Source organism: Pocillopora verrucosa, chromosome 4 (genome assembly GCF_036669915.1).
Source record: "Pocillopora verrucosa isolate sample1 chromosome 4, ASM3666991v2, whole genome shotgun sequence".
NCBI classification, from domain to species: Eukaryota; Metazoa; Cnidaria; class Anthozoa; order Scleractinia; family Pocilloporidae; genus Pocillopora; species Pocillopora verrucosa.
In genome coordinates this window covers 23,056,417-23,079,183 of record NC_089315.1, presented here as the reverse complement: position 1 = coordinate 23,079,183, position 22,767 = coordinate 23,056,417, and the positions used below count along the sequence as shown (strand labels likewise).

The window sequence follows — 22,767 nt, the reverse complement described above, 5'->3', positions numbered from 1 at the left end:
AATAAACACAAAAGGCTCCATTTGACTCGAACATATATTTGTATATATGTCTTAAAACATTATCTGTTCCTTGAAGCTCACAGTTTTCCTCGAGCCTCACTCTCGGGGAACTGTTCGCATCTCGGAACGGATAATATCCGTGGGCAAATATCCGCAAGCAAATATCCGCAAATTTTCGCGCCAAGGCTATTGTTTACTTTAAGTCTACCATTTGAATTTATTTGTAAGTCATAGAAAACCATCCTTAACGACTGTTAATTGCCTCTGTGCTGACCTTTTTTTCAAGTAACTGTCATAAACTATAACCAAACAGATTGCAGCTATTCTTTGAAAGCGAAGACACCATAAACTTAGCTTTATTTCTGAACTTCAAATGAAAGCAAAGCTGCAGAACTAATCGACTGCTTTAAAACATGCAATTGGCAAAAAGAACAAGAATTATGTCATAAAAATGAAATATTTCAATCAATATAGTATTCTGTTATCGACGTCAATCTCTTGAACATTTTTCACATAATTTAAATTACTATAAAAGGGTAACTTTTTTTCAGTTAAAGAAGAGTAACCTTTGGAACAGATTTGCTACAATTACAAGATTGTTGGGAAATGTTTGTATTTCGTTTGCCAGGCTGTAAACGCCAAGGTATCATTTCTTTCGCTTTACAGAAAAATCGATCACCTAGTAGAACAGAAGATTATCTCCTATAATTCTTTCCACTACTAGATGAACATCATATCTTCATAGTTCTCTTCATCCTCCTCATTTACATAGGTAGGTGCTTTTGGCCCGTGATAATGGTAATGATAGTGAATTGGATGAGTATCACCTGATTGAAAGATATCAAAGAAAAATAGGTATTAGATAAATTTATAACTGTAGTTTTATTTTTCCGATTAAGGTACCTGATTTAGCGTGATTTTCATTTTACCTATTATACATTAATTCAGGTCTTAATAAGTCTCATAATTGTAGATATCTTTGTCATTGAAATTATATGGAAAATTGCCTTTCTTTCTCGTGTTTGTTTTTCTCTTTTTCTTAATTTTAGCTCCCATAAGCAAGCTCTGATTACCAACGGGCTTGTTGTATTCTTTACTAAATTTGCATCTTTAGTTAGTTAGAGCTGCATCTGTTAAAAAAGTCTGGCAATTGTGACTGATCACTACCACTGATACACGCAAACAATCATGCTCACTGAAGCACGTACCTTCCTGAGATGTCGTGACAAGAACGTTTGGAGCTTCAGGAGGAGAGGGCGAGGTTACTGGTGATGGAGCATTCGTTTGTCCCGGGGGCGGGGGAACGTGAACTGAAGAAACTGGAGGATGTGGATCTGGGATGCAAGGGGTGGCAGGCACGGGACACATAAACACAGGAGAAAGATGAGCCCCAGGTATAACGGGATTGGCTGGAACTGCTGCGGAGACACCTTGTGATGTAAAGTGCAAGTATCCATTAACACTTGTAGGCTAATGGGACCATACTCCTTTGCCATCTCGTACAGGGGTTGTGGAAGAAATATCGTTACCTAGCGAGATCTACCTTAACTAAAATTCACACTCATGTTGGTGCAGGTCCTGGCTTATAGCGTTGTCAGGATTTGTGATTATACACTAGATAGTGGATGCTCAGTCATTTCTCAAAAAGCTTTCTTCACAGTTATAGTTACCAAATCAGCTATGCAGCCTAAAAGAAAAACCTTAACTTTCCTTCTTTGTGTTGTAACTAAAAAACGAGCTGAATAACTCCCTTAGTTTATATCTGAATTGCATTTATCATATCAAGATTCATACTTCGGCAAAATTAGCAAAGGAATCTATATCTTACAAGTAGGCGCAGAGCCACCTAAAATTACTCGATAATTTGTCTTGCGCTAGCATGCAGACTTAGTATCTTGTTACAAGTTCGTGTTTCGCACGAACATAAATTCCTTTCTTCCCCAACCTGCTTAAGCTGTAAAAATTACAGAATGCAGCTACATTTTTATTAAGAAAACACTGAGCACTCCAACTCCAAAATTATGCCTGCTTTGCAGATAAACACTTCTCTTGAAAACAAATAACAAATAATGCCATATCTTCGTGTGTCTGACTTAAGCATAAAAATCTAGGTGAACGGATGTTCGATTCTAACTTACCTGCTTGAGGTGGAGGACGTGGAACCGCAGGCAGAGAGACGGGAGCTGATGGCAAGGGAGCGGGAAGGGGTGGCGCCGAAACCAGAGAAGATGAGGAGGCAACGGCTTGAGTTCCTACTGAAGGAGAAGGTGCCGCTGATGCTGGTTGTGGTGCCGGAACTGGTATTGAGGGGAATACTTGGGGTGGAACACCAGTTAAGTAATTATGATGGTAGGGGGGATGAAATGAAGACGGAACTGGAGTGCGAAAAAGTAAAACGGAGATAGAAAGGGTGGCTTTTAAGTTGAGCATCGATGCATACTGTTACTGCTGTTTGGTAACAATGATTGTGAAATTAAATGTTGTTGCTACACCGTATCACGATCAAGTACATTACTATTTGACTGTCGATTTCTTTTACGTTGCATTATTTGGGTGAGTTTTTCCTTCCTAAAACAGTATAACAATGCATGTAAAAGTATTAAACCCAAATTTGTTCTAGTCAATTTTTTATCGAAATCCGTTTTAAATCCACATGAATTTTTATCGTTCATTATGCCATTCGCCATATTTTTGCACTCTACTTCAAACTCACCAAAAATGAGGGAATCCCGGCTAAAGTTAAAATTATCCGAAATCTGTAATTTTGGCGGGCGAGTGCTCAGTATTTTCTAAGCGATAATTACAGCCGCCATCTTTTATTTTAATGGCAACGGAAGGCTGGGGAGCGAAGGAAACTTGTACCAAAGGAGTAAATATTATGCCTGTCCGAGGTCATTGTTGTCTTGCGAACCTTCGTTCGCCCATGAATGGAATTCCTGATTGGTGCTCTTAAGCTTTAGCTGTCAATCACCTGCGAAATATGTCATTTGGACGCTTCGCTCTCGGGGGGAAAATCGTCAAATGGATTAAGGGCAGTTATACTCAAGAATTGTCGCCTGGAAAATGTAGAGCCCATAATTATCAGCTCACATTTATGACCGTGGAGGAGGTTTTTTCGAGGCCATTTCTTTCCCGGCTGAAAAAATTGTTTTACCGTTTCACTCATCGGCTCTGCGTGTGTTTGTTTTTGTCCGAAGGTAACCAATCAAAATGATTGGTTACTTACTAATTTCCGGAAATGAAGCGACGCGCAACTAATTAGGGGATGTTTTGCTTCCCAACGGCCTTTTCAGGCGGGCGTCTTTTCGCATTTCCCGCCTTCTCCCCCCCACCGCATGGCGAGTTGAATAAACTGTCGCGAACTTCTTAAGGAAATTAACTCGCCGTAATAAGACGCCTGTATTGCAGGTTATACTTTTTTGACGCCAATCATTAATCTACGTATTGCATTGGGAACGAAAATATTAGTTGCTTATATATATTATTATAAGTGAAATCATCAAAATATCTCCTTTTGATCATACCTCGCTCTGCCGTAACAAATACGTCCTCGAATTGGGGACAATCAGCGACCACTGGCTTTGATATGCTTAAGCGTTCATTTAGAAGAATTCTTTGTTTTCTGGAAAGATCTTCGGCGTAGAATGTCACTTGACTATGCAGTTCGGGTCGATTTATTATCAGTTTTAATTTAAAGCTAGGTCCAATGACTAGATATCCCTCGTGTTTAAGAGACGAGTAAAGTTTAAATGGAGAACCAACTTTGTTAATGAAGTTTACCGCAACACACATCTCTAAAAGGGAAGCAAACATGTAATTTATCACAATTTACAATAAAAACACACCAATCTTACATCTTTGAAGAGTTTAGAGTGTCGGGTGTGATAACTTTAATATACGTATCCTTTACATTCCTTTTCTAAAAAAAATCAATAGCAATATATCACACTCAGCTGTCTCCTATCCTTAACGCTAAGCGATTAAGAAAAGACGCCTTGGATTAGGAAAACATATACAAGAGACTCCCTTCCCAGCGTCTTCCCTCTACCATTTGATCATGGATAAAAATATCGCCGGTCTATCAATCATTGTAAAAAGTGTTGAACACTTACTCGGGAGGAAAGATGGTCCATGTGAAAATTCAGGTGGTGAAGGAATAATTGGTGTTAAGGGTCCAACGCTTGTTTCCTGTTCAATTAATCCACCCTCAGTCCCTGGAGGACATAATGGTATACAAGAGGGAAGGGCAGGGGCCTGGGCTGTTGCCGGTGGAATTAAGAAGGGAGGATGAGGCAGCGGTTGACCACTTATGGACGGAAATTCTACTGGTCCTAACACGTTCTTACACCACGTCAGTTTATTTTCATTTTGAGCGATGGGGTGAAATAAAAACGTGCAGCGAGCGAGGACATCTGGATCTCCATTATAAAAGTCCAGCAGTATGGTAGGGTTCTTGTGTATAGAATTGCCTTCGTTAGGCGTCTGACACATGTACCAATCATTGTGAAATGACTGCAGTAGAAGATTCCTGGTATACTTCATAACAGAAAAGGGAGTGAATGAACTGTCTTTATCTGTAGGGAAATGATGTCAGGAAAATATTGAGGGATAAAAAATGCAAAGAAATATTCATTCTAAGAATAATTTTTGATTCCTCTTTCAAAGGAGAGGTGAACAATGCAAAATAAAAAAATATTTTACCCTAACACCAAGTAAGATCGTAAATCAAGAAAATGCGTATTTATGATCATGCCTATCACTTGTGAAAAATAAAATTGGTTCCAACGTTGCAAAATTTCTTACCAAATAGTTCTGATCCATCTCTTTTCTGAAGAATAAAGTGGTAATTTTTCTGCCTCACAAAATATCCTGGTAGACAAACTGACTCAAACGATACAGTGGTATTTTTTTCTTCAGCTTGCTTGTACAGCCCAGGAATATGAGCTCTAAAGACATGGCAGAAGCGATCTAAATTCACGTCACCATTGAGCGATCGCCAGCAGAAATTTAGGGTTCCGTTCTCCTGTGTGTAGGGAGTGAAGTACGAGTGGACGCTGTATAATCCTCTATCTACAACTAGGGGCAAAACGTGGTTTAAATAATTTATTTCACTTAAGTTATATTTTTGTACAATTTCAGTTCTTATCTGCATAACCTGTATACCTCTGGACCCTAGTAAACTTTCCTGAGAATTTGAAGGGAAATACAAATGTTCGCCCACTGTGACCTAATGATGAAGAGATGTATCGTCCTTCAAACCTCGCAGCAATTTGAGTGGAAATCCTTCTTAGCATCACTCGAACACGACAGTTTGAGCATCGCCAAATCACATACTGATACAGTGAAAATAAGTATTGACAATAGGCCTCTTTAAGGAATGTTTTGGTATCAGAAGGTTTAGTTTTTTTAATAAATTACAGATAGCCCAGACTAGAAATAAGTCCTTTACACTTCACCCGATTTCCCCCCTTTTTTCCGAGGTACATATATTTATTTGTCAATGATTATATTCCCGTGCTAGTTATTGGCATATTGATATCGTCATTGACTCACTTTTGCTCGCAGCTCCTACTTTCCAAACTAGCGCTCGAGCAATGGTCTGTGGATCTTCTCCTGCTTTTGGTATGTAAGTGACTACACGCCGTGTTGAATACCCACTCGTCGCTCCGCTGGTTGAAACCACACCTACAATTCCTTCTGCTTCAGAACCACCTACACCACCAATCGTGCTCCCAATCCCTCCACCACCAGCTGCGCCACTTGCTCCAGCACCATTTCCAGCAGCAGCTCCACTAACAGCTCCACTACTAACACTAGCTTCAGCAGCAACTCCACCTCCTGCTCCACTTATGGAACCTCCCCCTCCCTCTACTCCTGCTCCTCCGCCTACAACTTCACCCGCACCTCCGCCTGCAGCCCCACCTCCTGTAAATCCAGGCATTCCCGCTACACCAGCAGCAATACCAGCTGTGCCTGATGCACCAGCTGTTCCAGCCATACCAGGCGAACCAGCTCCAATCCCTCCTCCCCCTCCTCCAACACCACCACCTCCACCGCCACCACCGCCACCACCTCCACCGCCACCACCGCCACCACCTACCCCAACACCAACGCCAGCCCCTCCCCCGCCACCACCTCCACCCCATCCCGCACCAGTGCCTGCACTTGCCTCTCCAGTTGTGGTGGTACTCAGTCCACCCATTCCTGGACCGGTAACGGCCGTGACGCTTCCATTGTTTATGATTATGTTAAATTTGTGCAAAGAGTCACCATGAAGAAGATTTAGAGAATCCTCTAGCGCTTTCTTTATTGTTCTGATGGCAGCTTGCTCGCCTGCTTCAGCTCCAGCCGATGCCCCAGCCTTCACTCCTGCCATCGCACCAGCTTTAGCTCCCGCGTTTGCTCCACTCTTACTCGCCCACTTCGCCCCGAATGATAAACCAGCTGCTGCTCCGGCTCGCGCTGCTGTCTTAATCAAAACTGCTAGAGCGGTTGCGTTTTTTGCTAAAAAGAGAAAGAAATCTGAGTGTCTAAAATGAAAAAAATGACGGTTAAGAATATCTCAGCGTTTAGTGATACAGTCGCCTAATGTTTTTGAATGAAAGCTATTGCTTTAGTGGACGTAAATGGGATAATTAAAAATCCTTGACACACTCAAGCCTTGCAATTGTTGCTAATGTTTACAAAACTCAGTGAGAAAAATACATTTCTTTGAGTCACATGATAGTGGCTCATTTCCTTTGAGATTCTCAGATTTTCAGATTCTTAGATACACGCATGCCATGAAAAAAGATTACAAGACACGTTCCATGATCCAAATTGGAGGAGCAAATATTTTAATATTATGTGGCTCAGAGAATTCAGTTGTGGTAAAAGCAAAAGAAGACCAAAAGGCACCAGGAACTTTAGAGATTGAGGCTCAACGCTTCATGACGCACCAATTAAGATGAAAAGAAAGTCACTTAATGTATATTCTGCATACTTTATCATCAAAGATGCAATTTTGACACTGTAGGTACTCACTTGATTTCGCTTCGGTCCATAAAAACATGGAGGGTATTACTTTGTAAAATAATCCGTTGGGTGTCTCTAATCCAACTTCCAGGTGATCCTTCTGATGATCGTCTTTGAAAATAGCCTCCATGTAATAATATTTTCCTTTGATCAAACGAATCGGCAACGACTTTTGATTGAGAAACCTGCGGTGAAGATAATTGGGAATTAAACAGAGGCATGCGTAGTATGCAAGAGATATTTTTTCAGCTGGGTAAGTCGAGATGGGACACTTTGTGTTCCTGATGTTTTCATAACTTTCAAAAGAAACGAAATATCTCATTACTTTACTTCAAGAAAGAAGAAAAAACATAATTTATCTTAACTCACACAGGTATTTTGTGGTCTATTGTCTCTATTGCCTAAATATTTCTGAGCAAAAATAAGATGGATCGCTAACACGCTTACTGTCTCCTTCACCGCCGTTGTTTGGTCTCGTCTATTCCCCGTCGGAGAGACAGTCATTGCGTGACGAGATAAAAAACGATTGCAAAAGAGACTACGCTTACGGCCGTTCCTCTAACAGAAAGAAAATCAAAATTATTCGTCAACAGCTAGTCGCCTAAATTATATAATTCCACGTAATTTTTACTGAGAAAAGCAAACTGAAACTGTTGCATCTCCAATAGACCCTAACCAAAGATACATTGCGATCACGTAAAAGGGCAGATACACTGAGCATGAGAAAAGGATAATATTTAAAAGAGGGCTCCTTGATATGTTGTTGCCTATCTGGACTTTGCCCTCTGTGTGTGAAATACGTAATAAAATGCAATTTGTTTACATTTGAATTAACACGCGATTGGGTTAATTCCAAGGTTGTTAAAAGCGAATTTTATTCGTGGAAAAAGTCAAAACGCAGGGAAATGTGTGGAAAATTCACTATAAGTAGCTTAAAGTTTCATGTAAATTGTTTTCAGTGGTGTTGGACGATGTGGTTAGAATACGTGATAAAATGCAGATTGTTTACAAGGAAATGGTATGTGATGGAGCGAAGTCTAATGTGGTATAATGGAATGAATTTGAATGGTAAAATACAAACCAAACTCATAAAATTGTCTACTGTTCATGTAGTGCAATGATTGGGTATGTTCTGATTGGAATTTGAACGTTGTCTTCATCGTACGTGATGGAATGTAAGTTGTTTGACGTGTGCGTTGTGAGAAAGGAGCGGAAAACGCGTTTAACTTAAAAATGATACAATTAAAATAAATGCGAACCTTTTATATCCGGATAAATCTCGACTTCACTTGACGAGGCTCTTGCAAAGGCCTTAATCATAACACTTATTGAATAAGTCCAAATTTCTGGTTAACATCATTCCTTACAAATGAAGATGATTGCAAGCTTTGAACGATATCTCAAAAGAAAAAACTATCAAGCTCGTATCATCAACGATTTAGCGTATAAGAAAACACGCAAGTTTGCAAAACCGAGGGTGTGCCGTTTTCTTTGCAAGTTTTAAACTTCAAAATTGCAAACATCTGCAAATTCGCGATGCCATTTATAAATTGAAGTTTAAAAGTATGAATTATCTTTGTCTCTCTTTTAAAAGTAAAGTCACTCCTTTGGCAAATTAGTTTGAAAACAAATAAGAAAATGGAATATATAGTTGTCAACAGAGATTGAATATCGCGCCACGTTGCGGATTTGGCGGTGTTTATAATAAAATTTGCTCTTGAATTTAGATAACTTTCCATCTTTGAAATGTGTCGGTCAGTAAGGAAAAATCTCAGTATGTATGAAATAGAAACATCTCGTCGTGATGCATTAAAAAACTCACTCGTTCGTTTTTTTGCTACATCGCAATTAGTGAATAAAAATCGTTCGTGCGGCTTTCCGTGGAATTATCTCTGTTTACGTCACTCGTCACTTACTTCATCCCTGAGTGGTGCACCCCTTCCTAAGAAAAATCCTGGATCCACCGTTAGAATGGATCCATTAGTTAAGAAAATCATGTTTTCGTTTGATCAGTCATTGAATCAAACAGATGTTCAATCAGCCAATGATCTAGTGACTTGCCAACTCAACCAGCCAGCCAGTCTGTCAGTCGGTCAATCAGTCAGTCAGATAGCCAGTCAGTCAGTCAGTAAGTCAGGCAGTCAGCCAGCCAGCCAGCCTGCCTGCCTGCCAGTCAGTCAGTCAATAAGCCAGCCAGCCAGCCAGCCAGTCAGTCAGTCAGTCAGTCAGTCAGTCAGTCCGTCTGTCAGTCAGTCGCTCAGACCTTCATTTATCAATCCATTTGATTATTCTTCCATCAAATCAGTCGGACAGTCTATTGTTAAGTTAGCTTGTCAATCACGAGTACAATAATCACTCTCACCCCTAAGAGCAAAGGAAACTTTGGAAAAAAAAGCAAGACCGTAGTAATCGGCCAACCAAAAAGCTAAAATCTTTCACCAAAAGAAAAAAAAATATTTTCTGTATTATAATAGTTTTGGTATGTTAAAGATCTTAACTGATCGTGCCTGTCATACTCATACTGGCCAGTGGGAAATCCTCCATCTACGTAAGTAATCATTGTCTTGGTCTTTGGGTTATCGTTTGTGCTCATAAACAGTTCGCTCCCAGCATTGGAAGCTAGAGTAAGTAATGGATAGCAATCAGATGTGGCAATCAAATGAAAATAATACAGTGTATAGTATGTTTTGCTCTTCTTTCCCAATTGAAGACTCTAGATAAAGAAATAAATGGGCTAAACAAAACGAAAATATGAAAAAAAAAAAAAGACAATTCAGAAGCGTGTTAAAAACCACTTGATTGTTGCGAACAAATAAAAGATGAGGTAAATCGTGACACCAGAAACTATTTGGGGCATCTAATAGCTGAGCCACGAGGACAAATGTTGGGGCGAGGCAAATTAAAGTGGGCTCTTCGAATTTAATCCCGTGCAGGAATCTGCTCATACTTAAATGATAGGCATGTGATGATATGATCTTCGCATGTGTACTTCATTTAAAGAAATGGCTTCCCTCCAAAATGTGACGTCGTGGCCCAGCCAGTAGCCGAAGCAGTGTCTGGGAGGCGCGGGTTCGAATCCTGTCGAGTCCTGAATCTTCTCGGTCATCTTTTCTGGGATGCTATCAAATTCAGTTATAGGTATCAATTACTACATTATTCCTTACAAAGAAAGAAGTAGTGGTTTCCAGTTTGAAGAGGAACAAAATACGTCCTTAAACGTGAGCCAAAGAAGTCTCCCCAGTTTGAGGGCTGTTCAAACGTTGGAACACATGTTGAAAAACTTGGCATGTTTGGAAATCGTTCATCAGCCAACAGAAACTTAACGCGTTTAAAATCAATTCGGTCCCATTTCTCCAGGTATACGCCATTTTTCACTAGAAAACAACATACACAAATAAGTGAGAAGTACGATATCATGACTGGGAACTGAACTGACGATCGCCATGGTTTTCGAAAGTCCTTAGGTAAATATTACTTCAAGTACAATCAAAATGAAGAGCCATTTACTTACATCCACAAACTGCTTTTCTAAAGCCGAAGCCTCGTCGCAGCCTGACGGGCTCATAGTTATCTATTGATGTCAATAAATGAAGAATGAAAATTTTTATCATTTTGTCACTTTCGTTATACAAAGAGGTTTATATCTTTTTCATAATTCATGAAAGGAATACACTGTTAAAGAAGATTAGAACTTAGAGCGAGAAAGAGTTGAGTAAATTTAAATGTCAGTGAATCTCAACAGACATATAAGACATCAGGTGCAGGGAATCAAACAAAAAAAAAAAAAAGTGAAATTCGAGAGATCTCACCAATTCATCATGCCTGCTCTCTCTTATCCGCATTTTGGTTCAAATTAGGACCGAAAGGTGCATTTCTATTTTCATTCTTCTCTACGTTCGTTAAAACGAAATTGAATTTTACGAACATAAAATATAGCAGAGAAAAGAAATGATCAGCCTGTGTCGGCGGGAAAAGGTTGAAACACGTTCGACTTCAACTAGTTTCCCTCCCCTAGAATTGCAATTCAATTGACCTGAAAAATCTGATATTGAAAACTATTACGCTTTGCGCTTGAAAAGACCCATAATCATCTGAAAATCTTTGTATGAGATTACACTTGACCCTCTCAAAAAAGTGACACAATTTCACTTTAATTACTACAATACTTGAATAACCCACCTGATGTTTCCATTACTGTAGTGATTACTTTGGAGAATGGACCAATGAAGAAGCAAAATAACATAAAGTACACGACTATCAGGGAATTCATTGTAAGTGAATGGGGCCCAAAATGAAATCGCTGGAACTAAGGCATTTTCGTCATTCAAAGATATTGCATGGTTGCATTTGAAAAGCCACCTGCTGTGAAAAGCGAACAATGAAGGCTCGAAACGGGTAATCTGACTGAAAGACTCATCGTCCTGACATATTATGTCCTGTGGTGTTATCAATTAGTAGAAACGATTTCACCTAAGTACATATTTTATCTAATAAAATCGATTCACCGACATTCACATGAATGTCGCACCCTGGATTCTCTCGTTAAGTCAAGAACAACAAATGACCTTTTTCGTTAGAGAAGAGTACCCAAATATACGTAAGGGTGTATCTTCGTATTTATTAGAAACTGAAATTGGTAAATTGATTCTTGCTTAGGGTGTTTATATCTACAGCACCACCATTAAAATTCGTTTAGCTTTAGAGAGTTTAAAGTTTTAACTTTCATGCGCATGCAGTCAAAACAAGACACACATATAAGGCGAGTATGGACCCTTTCTACGATTCTTATAACACTAGGAACTACAGCATCATTTGACGAGAGAGATTCTCCACTAATTGATCCTCTTTGTTGCACGGGAAAACAAGAACAGAGTAAGTAAAATGACACCATGCATATCACTCATTTTGGTTTTTATGATAAATATTAATGTGAAGCGTTCTTGAAACTCGCTGCAAAAACAAAAAAGGAATCATCAATTCAATTATAAAAATTGTCGATTTAACAAATCGAAAGTGGCTTAGCGTGGTCTGTACTCCTATCGACAACGACATTCGTCATGACAGTGGTTAAAATGTTGTGGATTCAAGAGGCGCAGCAGCATAATCTCGACTCTTATTGACAACGACAAATTGGCCAATCAGATCGCGACATTACTGCCAATTGTGGTTGAAAAAGTTTTAAACGCCACCTAGACCATAATACGCAAGTTTTAGTTTGAAGCCGATGCTGTTATGTTCAGATAAGGATCCATCAACTCACGTTGTAATTTTTCAGTTTTAATTTGTATTCTTCTTTGTAAATATATTTGTTTCTTCATCTATCTATTAATCTATTAATTGAAGTTTGTTTTTAGCTTAAAGTAACTCTTGGTTAAAGATATTTTTCAGGAACAACAAATGTTATGGAAAATGCTGAGCTTTCAATACCTTAACCTAAGGAAAGAACATCCTATATCTCAAGTAGAAATGTTAATAAAAAAACGCATGTTTCATATAAATCCGTGAACGTTTTAGGTTTACGTGTTTTATACAACGCGTGTGCTAGGTTGATGTAAACTAGCGAATTTCGTCAACGGATTCTCGCTGAGAGCGAGAATAGCAATGCCCCGCAAGTATTGTTTGGTGATTTTTCAGAACATGTAAACCGGTTAAAATTGTTCATATCATGATTTTACGAATCTACTGCCTGCTTCCTACATCTGGAAAGTGACAAGCAGCACAGCCACAATAACTGCGGCTTCAACGACGCAAGAGCAAGGTCCTTTGACTGATTTTCTTCCGTCCAGTTTATAACCACATTGAAAAGGACGATTTTATGTCCTCGTTCAATCTGCACTCCGGCGTAACAAGGATTTTACCGACAACAGGATGGCGGACAGGAAACCGGGCACCCAGTGGAGGAACAGCTCGTTGGACAACCTATTAAAAAAGGTGTTAAGTGTTTAAATATATTTACATTAAAACGACTAAACAAACAACAGTCCGAATTTTCTGTTTTGCAAGATGAACTATGAATTTGTGAAAAATCTTATGATCCCAATTTAATTCAACCGCTACGGAGACAAATATACCGATAGTTTTTTACACTTATTTTTCTCGTTAGATCTGAGTTAATTTGATTTGATAAATGTTGAAACTCATAAATGCGCACTAGGGCCAAGAATTTTTTTTATTCAATGTTGTAAAACCATCAGTTTCAAGTGCAGGACAAATGTTGCATTTTGATAGAAAAGAGAAGATGAACTAAAAATCTATTTTCTATTTCTTTGTCCAATTAAAGAAATCATTCGCAAACGCTAAACGTCTTCTGTTTAATCTATCTTTTATTGACATCAGTATTTTTTATATTAATCTTTATAATGAATCATTTAGATCATTTGTATTTTGGAAAATATTTCACCTACCGAGAGTACGGAAGGGTGTCCTCGTGTAATGGTAATGATAATGAATGGATCCAGGCCCTTTTTCTTCAAAAAAATAATTTTAACTTTCAAACTCCCCTGAAGTCGCATATACTTTAAAGGGTTATAACGTTCTAGCGAGAGATTAATGGATGATATCATAAAAAGGTTTACTTGGGTATGGTTGAAAGGCATTAGTCTCTGACGTTTTTGAAACATAGGAAGTGTCACTTGGATGACAAATGATAATGGTCGGTTTGTGTTTATCAAATGAAATAACCTAACTCTCTTTTTTGTCTACAAAATATGTCTGTGGACATGGCTAACTTCAATGCTATTTACAGTTTGATCTCAAAAGTTGTTTTTGCCTTACTGCTCCTATTGTTTTATAACTTGCTGTTACGCGAATTGTTCATCCTTTTTTTGGTGCGTCATTGTCGTTTATCTTAGTTTGTAAAAAGCACTCTATTTGCTGATATCATTTCATAGTGCAGATATTCAAATCCTTTTCGAGAAAATGATGACCATGTAAGCCACATCAAAACCTTGCTTTTTAGATAAAAAAAAAGCGATGAAATAATTGTGTTAGCTTGCACAAAGTTAATAAGTGGCTTACCTGGAATTTCCGAGGCTGCAGGGACTGCTGAAACGACTGATGCAGAAGAGGCTGGTGATAGTGATGATGGCGGTGGAAGAGGGGACGGTGAAGGAGGAAGAGGAGGAGGAGGAGGTGCAGGTGCAGGTGGAGGAGGAGGAGGGAAAGGAGGAAGAGGAGAAGAAGGAGGAGGAGGAGGTGGAGGTGGAGGAGAAGGAGAGGGAGGGCGCAGAAGTGACAAAGGTGGTGGAGGATGAGGTTGAGAAGTTGATGTCGAGACGCGAGTGCCCAAGGAGAAAGGCTCATATTTCCCAAGCCTTTCTCGTGAATCACTACCTGTAGTTCAGAAAAATAGTAATAATTTATCGGTTTTCCATCATGAAGAAGTTTTAAATTTGCCCTTACTTATCTTCTATACAGTATTGAACTGACTTTTTTGCCGTATCGTCATTGTAATTTAGATAGGTATTTAGTGAAGTTAAACGTTAGTAGCGACTGACTGGGTTTACTGATGTAGTGGATACAATGTTTAAAACAACGAACGTATAGCAAACGCAGCGAACTCGAATCACATATGTATGATGTTCGTATATTTATAGTCATTTATTTACCACTTGGAGAGTTTTTTTGGAACCAACATAATGATCAGCACCCAATTGGAATTTTTTACTCGCTTGACTCTACAAACTTACCACCTTGCTTGACTCTACTAACTTACGAAATATCCTAGGAAACAATCGAAACAACGCGCGAGTGCGTGAGATATTTCTAATGCATTAAAATTGGGACAGGTACGAATCGACTAGTTTGAGTACGAACCGAATCCCGTTGATATGTTAATAGCTTTGAGACGCGAATATCTACAAGGAAGACTTTTTGCGAGGTCTTTTCCTATCAGTGCTAATTATAGGAGAAACAAACCACATGTGGGACACATGTAAAGTAAGCACAGGAAAATGCCAGCTTTTGAGAATAAATGAAAAAAAAGCGCCTAAATTAGACCGCTTAGCTATCCTAAATTTTTTGTCATGTGCTCGTATTTAACCATTAGAGGCTGTTATCAATGCCTTAATAAAATTACTTGTTCGCAAGCTATCGCAGTTAATCGAAATTTTCGATCTAAATATTGCCCTTGAGGCCTGCCTCGTTTCCTAATGTTGTAAAACTTCATCTCCGTCTGTCTCGAAAAAATATATTCTGCTGCTTTTAACATGATGAATCGCTGGAGCGATATTTCACTGGAGCAAATAATATTATCGTGATGATGTACTGTGCGCTCTACGATAAATGTATGCTAGAAATATATCGCCGCAACTATATATCGCTTAAACTATTCAATCGCTGGAACAATATATCTTTGAAACGAGATATCGCAGGAAAACTCAGATGTCTCGTCGATATATCGCCGGAACGATATATCACCGCAACGATTTATCTTTGGAACGAGATACCACAGGAAAGCTCTGATATCTCGTCGATTTATCGTTTTGAGGTGTCTATAAAATGCAACATAGATCGCTGATATATGGGGAGAACAAAACCCAATATTCGACGATAATTGTTTGCATTACCTTTGCACAGTACTTTCTGACTTTGAGTTCGGCATTAACTGATTGAGGAGGATCATGCTTAAGGCTGAAAGATTGTCCACGAAAATCTATAGCTGATTGGCTAGGAAGAGAGACTTAAAGGGAAACTGAAATATGGCTGCAATGAATTTTCAACCGCGGGGAATTTCTTTCGACATACCAGCAAGCCAGAATGCTTGAATTCTCTAATGGTTTCTGATAAAGTGAGGCTCAAAAGGTAACCAAACTAAATAAATTTTAATGCAAGTTGATTATCCTGCTCTATTGACACAGGAAAAGTGTTTAATTTTGTATACACATCACATTGTTATGTTTTCCTGGACGAATGATAAATCGAAAGGGGTATACCGCTTAATACATGCCTCAGGATAATTAATGCGTCGTACCTTGCCTGGTGACTGAAATATCCTTAAACACAGGACAACCAGGGACAGGTGATTCTGATATGCTTGTTTCTTCATTCAAAAGTAACTTGCTTTTTCCAGTCGGATCCTCAGCGCTGAATGCAACATGGCTATGTAGCTCAGGTCGTTCTATAATGAGTTTAAGCTTAAATCCTGATCCAGTGACAAGGTACGCTTCATGTTTAAGAGAGGACAGGAGCTTAAATGAAGGTCCAAAGTTGTTTATGAAGTTTAATGCAACGCACATCCCTGAAAAAAGAGGGATCGAAATGGGAAACAGTAAGTGTTAAATTGATTGGAAAGCTTTACATGTTAATCATTGGAAGGCATTTCAATGAATAATAATTTATGGATTGTGATGGAGAATACTCGAAGACATTTGTTGACATAATAATTGTTTAGTTCGTGATCGTTTCAAACTAATTGACTCAATGGTCTGTGTTTGTTAAGTCTGACTAATTCCTATACCTTGAGTCTGAAATTTGACCAGGATTAAAATGGTGTCTGCAAATTCAGAAAGAATCATGCATTAACATGTACCATGAAAGAGCAATGACAGACTAAACATGTATTTACTTTTTCCACTTGCGACAGAAGGCTCCGAAGGACCATTTATGGTTGATCCTTGAAACATTGCCGGTGCCGCCGGTGTTAACCCTCCAGACGAACACAAGGGGATGCAGGAGGGTTGGAGTGGTTGGGCGCTGGTCTCTGAAACCAAATGAGCAGGATGGGGTTGTGGTTGTCCTACGATGGTTAATGGTTTCTCCGGTCCAATAACGTTCCGACAGTTCTTTTGCTTGTTTTCGTATGGTGGAACTGGCCAAAATGAAAATGTACACCTCTCGAGGACGTCGGGATCACCATTATAAAAGTCCAGCTCCAAAGGTGTGATGTGATCACGTTGCCGATCTCTACTTTGGCAAATATACCAATCCTTGTGCATTGATTTCAGCAGGAGATTCCGACTAAACTTCATCACTCTAACTAAGTAGAAAGAACTCTCTTTATCTGTTGAGGAAGAATAAGTTATACGCACTTTAACAATCACGTTTATGTTATTGTTCATAATTACACTCTGATGTGCTCAGTTGAGGCTAAGGTCGTTTCTTTACCAACAAAAAGACAAATAAAACTTTAACCAGCAAAATACGTTAGACAAAAACTTAACTACGATGAGAATAGTTCAATTAATCTGCTCGGTGAAGTAGTTCAAATCGCGGCAAAAAAAGATTGTACTATCAAAAAGGAAAATTGACTTAAAGATCTTAAGAAATGTGGGCGTCAATGTTACTCACCAAACAATTCTGATCCATCACGTTTTTGCAAAATAAAATTATAGTTTTTTTGCCTCAAGAAATAACCTGGAAGGCAAACTGATTCAAACGAAGCGGTTTCTTTCCCCGCTTCAACCTTTTGATGCAATGCAGGAATTCGCACGGAGAACACTTGACAGAATGGTCTAAGAGCCATTTTTCCATTGTAAGAACGCCAACAGAAGTTAAGGCTGCCATTTTCTTGTGGGTATGGTATATCCCAGGAGTGGACCGTGTAAAGTCCATCTTGAACAACTGAAACATGTAAAATGCAAAAATTAATTTAGTGAAACTTCATGTACAATCTACTATTGTTAAATATAGCCCTCTAAACGTCTAGTTCTCACTTTTACACCGGACCCGGTCTGGTAGGAAATTGACACGGAAACAAAAATTATCATAGGGAATCTATGTTCTGAGATCGCGTTCGCTCAAAACATTCTTAAGCTGAGACTTCAGATGGATTAGGAAAATCAAAAAGGGTCTTCCAGAGAGTTGATACCACCTCATTAACAATTTTCAAATAATAGCTGTGTTAATGTTACGAGTTTTCTGAGCTAAGACATCCACTTACGTTTGCTTGCAGCCCCTTGTTTCCACACAAGCAGTCTTGCTATTGCTTGTGCGTCTTCTCCAGGTTTTAACATATATGACGCCTCCTGGAACCCCAAAAATTCATCTGGTTGAGAGCTAGCTTTGTTGCTACTAGAAACAGGAGAAGTATCTACTCCCTCACCGGAAGTCACTTGTGAACCTTTAGCAGAAACTGATGCTCCATTTCCTGCTTGTCCTGATGCGCTCTCACTTCTTCCAGCACTGACTTGTCCTTGGCCACCTCCGTTCACCCCTACAGTAAGTGACGAGCCACTTCCTCCTTTTACAGCCATCGATGCTGCTGCTCCCCCTCCATACGCTTCGCCCTTTGCGGCTTGCGACCCCATTGCGCCTCCTGTACCTCCGAACCCTATACCGCCCTCGCCCTCTGCTCCTCCTGTGCCTCCTGTGCCACCTCTGCCTCCTACGCCAGCTGCGCCCCCTGTTCCTCCAGCAGCACCTGATCCCCCACTTCCAGGAGTGCCTCCTGAAGTTGGATTAGTAACGGAAACCACGTTCCCATTCTCTACAACAATTTTAAATCGGTGCGAGTTCTGTCCATAGACGTTATTGAGTCCATCCTCGATTGTTTTTGTGATCACTTGTAGGGCAGCTTTTTCTCCTACACGAGCTCCGGCGGATGCTCCTACCTCTATTCCGGCCAAGGCACCTGCTTTAGCTCCTGCTTTCGCCCCACTCCTCTTTCCCCAATGAGCTCCAAATGCCAAACCAGCTCTTGCACCAGCTCTTGCAGCAACTTTGAGCAACGTTACTTGATAGGTTGAGTTTTTCTCTGATAAATAATAATGATGGGTGATAATACTTTAATCGCTCCTGTTCTTTATATTACACCATACGTAGAAAATAAGGAAATAACTAAAGTGATGAACTGTTTGAATATTTGCCTAGGGTCTTGTTATTTCAAATATTGTTGGTGAAAGTGTTTAGTGATGGCTCTTTACAAAAATCATTTAAGTGACGAAAAATGCCGAAGTAGCTCTTTTTAGATTTTGGTACACTTACCAGCCACTGATAAAATACAGCTATCAAAATTTATTTGAAAATATACCAACCAGGCGGTAGTGGCAAAGTTGTCCACAAGAATTTTGAGGGTATAACTTTGTAAAATTGTCCGTCTGGTGTCTTAACAGCAGCCTCCAGGTGATCTTTCTGGTGGTCATCTTTCATCACTGCCTCCATGTAGTAAAATTTACCTTTCTTCATGTAAACAGGTAGAGATTTTTGATTTGTAAACCTAAGAGCGCAAAAAGGAAAAACATCATTACGCTGAAGTGCGGATGTAGTGGATGCTGCGTTCAAAAAAAAAAATTGACATAAACGACCAGCAAGGTTATACCACGTGCCTGTATTAAAGTAATAGGGAATATTAAGAGGCCATGACGGAATATGAATCTTAACTTTGAGAGCCAGAGGTATTCCACAGATGAGAACTGCGAATTAGCAAGCGACTCTTTTAATAGGAGAAAACTGCAATTCTATTTTGAAGTTATTTTCATTTGTGTAATGACACAACCACAGAAGAGATGCAAATTCTTACAAGAGAGACAAATAACTTTCATTCGAAGTGATGGTTCAATTTTCTGTTCAGTTATACTAATCACACTTCTGCTAATAAAAATTAAAAGCGCAAACGCCGTTTTGATACCCGTTATCAGGACGACATTTTTATCTTAACATGCACGCGGTTAACGTATCATATATTGAGAGGGGAAATAATTTGGCAATATCCATGCAACAGTTTTGTTAATTATCGAAGCAAAACCAATTGCGTTCTGTATATGCACATGGCAAAACCCGACTCTATCAATACGAGATGAACTTGTAGGAAACTATGTTACATTATTGTGAGATTTGCGTTACTGCAACAGAGATAAATATAACACTCTGAAACTGCATTTGTGCTCATGGTCTCACCTGTCGTACTCATACTGATAGGTTGCAAATCCTCCACTTACGTAATTTATCAACGACTTAGTTTCTGGTTTTTCATTCGTGCTGAGGTAGAGCTCACTCCCGGCGTCTGATGCTGAAAAAAAAATCAAACAGCAAAATTTTAACACCCACATATTGAACTGCAAATGAAGCATATTTGAAGAGAGAGAGCAATCGAGAATTTTGGGCCATGGAAGGGGCTTGAAAGTGTGCCTCCCAAAATCGATTGTTTCCTTCTACTAGGCAGAGTGTAATGGGTTATTGTCTACCTCGTGAAAGAATTCCATCTCACAATTGAATTAATTGGCCATGTTGAAATGAGGATTAAAGTGAAAAGTCTGATGTAAAAATAATTACATGAATCGCGTATAACATTATGATGAACAAAGTTTAAGGAATATCGTACAAAGATAGAAATAGTGGTTTCCTGTCTGTAGCGGAACGAAATATGTTCTTATGCGTGACCCAAAGAAGTCTGCCCAATTTGACGGCTGTTCGAATGTTGGAACACATGTTGCAAAACTCGGTAGGTTTGGGTATCGAGGATCAGCCAACAGAAATTTGACACGTTTATAATCGATTCTGTCATATCTCTCCAAATAAGCGCCATGGGTCACTGAAATGAAGACAGAGACGGTGAGGTAAAATGGTGTAAGTTATAAGAGACATATCTATTGTTCAGAACACATACTAATGATATACAAGCACTACACACAGAGGGTAACTTACAGTTACAAGTCGCATCTTTGACGCCAAATGATCGTTTCTGTCTAAACGTCTGGTATCCATTTCCTTCAAAAAAATGAAAAAAGAGAAAGAAATGTACTGTCGATCATAAGAAACGTTGCAAAATTGATCGCTGTGATTGGTGTTGATAGCTACTCGTAGATTGAAACAATGACTAAATGATTGCAGAATGCTGATCAATGATATATAGTGTTTGGGGGCTGAATGGCTGAGAAGAAAGACATGGTCTTATCGCGAGTCACGTGTTTAAGCGACCGCTGGTATCTGGTGCCTCCTTAACGAGGTCATACCCTTTCAGAAAGGAAATTATGGAGTCGTAGTGACTAGCGAGTGAACCAGAATGATTTTCGTATAAAATTAAAAATTAAAAAAAAAAAAAACCTTGCCAGCCCCAGGGCACATAAATCCAATGTTTAGTGTACCTGGCCCTTTAAAATTAAGTTATTGACGTCGTCTTTGTCAAGGTTACTTCGAGCGTTTATCGTACACCATACAATCGCAAGGATTTCGACATTTTCGCTTTACAGTCAATAATTGTTCATGCAGAGTAATCAATGATGACAAAATAAGATCTTTTCGAAACTGCGTTGGATAATTAAGCGCTTAAAACCTCAAATTGTGGAAATGTGAGAAAAGAAGAGCACATAGTTTCGAATGTCACATGGTTCGTTATGCGGGTGGCGTTAGTTTAGTGGCTGTCTTCCTAATATTTCCTACTGGTGCTCTATACATCATAAAATTTCCATTTTGTCTTCTTCTGCCCCCATCTAATATTGATAACAACTCCAACTTCACAATTAAAAAAGATTCACGTGATTGTCCCCGGAACAAATGTTGTCTCTGCATTGACAGAAAAGAAGGAGGCATCGAGTTAAGATTCTTTTTCTTTTCAGCAGTTCAATTCAGCCCCTCCTTCCCCCCCTCCCCCCTCCCAAAAAAAATCCATTACGTGATCACACCGCGTGCAGTCTATGCCGGAGATAGTTTTACAGGCTTTGCTCTAATTGCAGTTACATAGGAGAAACACCTAATTTGGTCTTTTGAGATATATTCAATAAACAAAATCTGGTAAGGCAAGAAAATAAAATAACAAAGAGGTTGATGTTCATCAGAAATACTTCCACAATTTACCAAGCATGTATATGTGAGCCCTTTACCTTATGTCTTCTATCCCAAACTCTCTATATTTTTTCAGTAAGGATCGATGTAGAATAGAATTGAATTAAGGAGGTTGGTTGGGGTTTTAGGGAACGAATACGTCATTACAAATTACGAAGGCAATGGATATATAGAAAGATGAAACATTACTATTAAAGTAAAAAAGAGATGGGGAGATAATAGGAGAAAGACCGTTTTAGTACGCTCGAAAAATACGAACATTGACAAAAGGTGCACAGAAGTTTAGCACTGGAGGAACACGAAGCCAATTCATTGTAGACTGTGCTTCCAGATTAACGGCCTTCGTATGTGATGGATAGAAATTTTTTTTTTTAAGCAAGTAGGTTTTTTTAAACGGGAAATAGATAAAATAGCACTTAAAGAATAACAGCGATTCGTTACATTTGCTAATTCAAGAGCATAAAGTCTCCTCACCTGTTCGGGTACCGTTGTGTGACAGAGCAGTCAAAATATGAAAGTTCACTATTGAATAAACAAAAATATTTGGAAACTGCATTTAAATCGATCACTTAAATCGATGAGTCAAAAACTCGAACAAGGAAGTTTGAGTTAATTGGATGTGTAGGTGCTAAAATGTAGGAAACCATAAAAACCTGGCCACCTGCAAAAATAAGCGATACTGTTTCATATAATGGGTAACGTAGTTTTAGAACTATTTCGTTTTATCTTAAGCGCTAAAAAAGTTGGGTACTAAAGAACATATAACATTTTTGGGATCTGCTCTACCGTCATTTTAAAGATACTTAGGGGAAACTTAATGCCTAATTGAGCCTCTATTTACATGGAAACTTGTCACCCAAGTTGAATAGAAGTTTAAACTCCATGTTTTGGTTGATTTCACTGACAGCCCACTATCTTTACAGTGTGTTTCATTGTTCGTTGAGCGCGAAGTGTGAATTCGCACATAAGAACCTAAGAAGGTCGATAAATAACCGTTAAAACCATAGTTATGGTCAACACATTTTAAATCAACAT

The 22,767-nt window shown here is 39.1% G+C and overlaps 2 protein-coding genes across 2 annotated transcripts; both read right to left on the bottom strand.

The window, feature by feature from the left end:
- Nucleotides 1-701: 701 nt before the first annotated feature.
- LOC131778771 (uncharacterized) lies at nucleotides 702-11,284 on the bottom strand. The gene is made up of 13 exons (XM_066165398.1): nucleotides 11,194-11,284; nucleotides 10,526-10,585; nucleotides 10,179-10,388; nucleotides 9,522-9,633; nucleotides 7,024-7,199; nucleotides 6,088-6,504; nucleotides 5,554-6,012; nucleotides 4,804-5,076; nucleotides 4,113-4,574; nucleotides 3,525-3,794; nucleotides 2,139-2,315; nucleotides 1,209-1,430; nucleotides 702-827 (listed from the first exon to the last, which is right to left on the bottom strand). The coding sequence occupies exons 1-13, from the start codon at nucleotides 11,282-11,284 to the stop codon at nucleotides 721-723; spliced, it is 3,036 nt and encodes a 1,011-aa protein (XP_066021495.1). The 3' UTR covers nucleotides 702-720.
- Nucleotides 11,285-11,649: 365 nt separating this feature from the next.
- On the bottom strand, nucleotides 11,650-22,347 carry LOC131778770 (uncharacterized). The gene is made up of 12 exons (XM_066166122.1): nucleotides 22,207-22,347; nucleotides 20,596-20,658; nucleotides 20,273-20,482; nucleotides 19,849-19,960; nucleotides 18,987-19,168; nucleotides 17,894-18,706; nucleotides 17,302-17,574; nucleotides 16,580-17,014; nucleotides 15,986-16,252; nucleotides 14,032-14,346; nucleotides 13,419-13,481; nucleotides 11,650-12,933 (listed from the first exon to the last, which is right to left on the bottom strand). Exons 1-12 carry the CDS (start codon nucleotides 22,286-22,288, stop codon nucleotides 12,869-12,871), a joined length of 2,880 nt encoding a protein of 959 aa, XP_066022219.1. The 5' UTR covers nucleotides 22,289-22,347; the 3' UTR covers nucleotides 11,650-12,868.
- Nucleotides 22,348-22,767: the final 420 nt, after the last annotated feature.

Coding starts and splice junctions, on each gene's coding strand:
- LOC131778770 (XM_066166122.1), bottom strand. CDS start 22,288: ATGCAGTTTCCAAATATTTTTGTTTATTCAATAGTGAACTTTCATATT. Junction 19,961..20,272: donor AAACCACTATTTCTATCTTT/GTACGATATTCC, acceptor TTTTTTTTTCAG/CATCAGACGCCGGGAGTGAG. Junction 14,347..15,985: donor TATTTCAGTCACCAGGCAAG/GTACGACGCATT, acceptor TCTGAACTACAG/GTAGTGATTCACGAGAAAGG.
- LOC131778771 (XM_066165398.1), bottom strand. CDS start 11,284: ATGAATTCCCTGATAGTCGTGTACTTTATGTTATTTTGCTTCTTCATT. Junction 7,200..9,521: donor GGCCAGTATGAGTATGACAG/GCACGATCAGTT, acceptor TCTTCACCGCAG/GTTTCTCAATCAAAAGTCGT. Junction 6,013..6,087: donor TGTTGGGGTAGGTGGTGGCG/GTGGTGGCGGTG, acceptor GAGGGATTGGAG/CTGGTTCGCCTGGTATGGCT.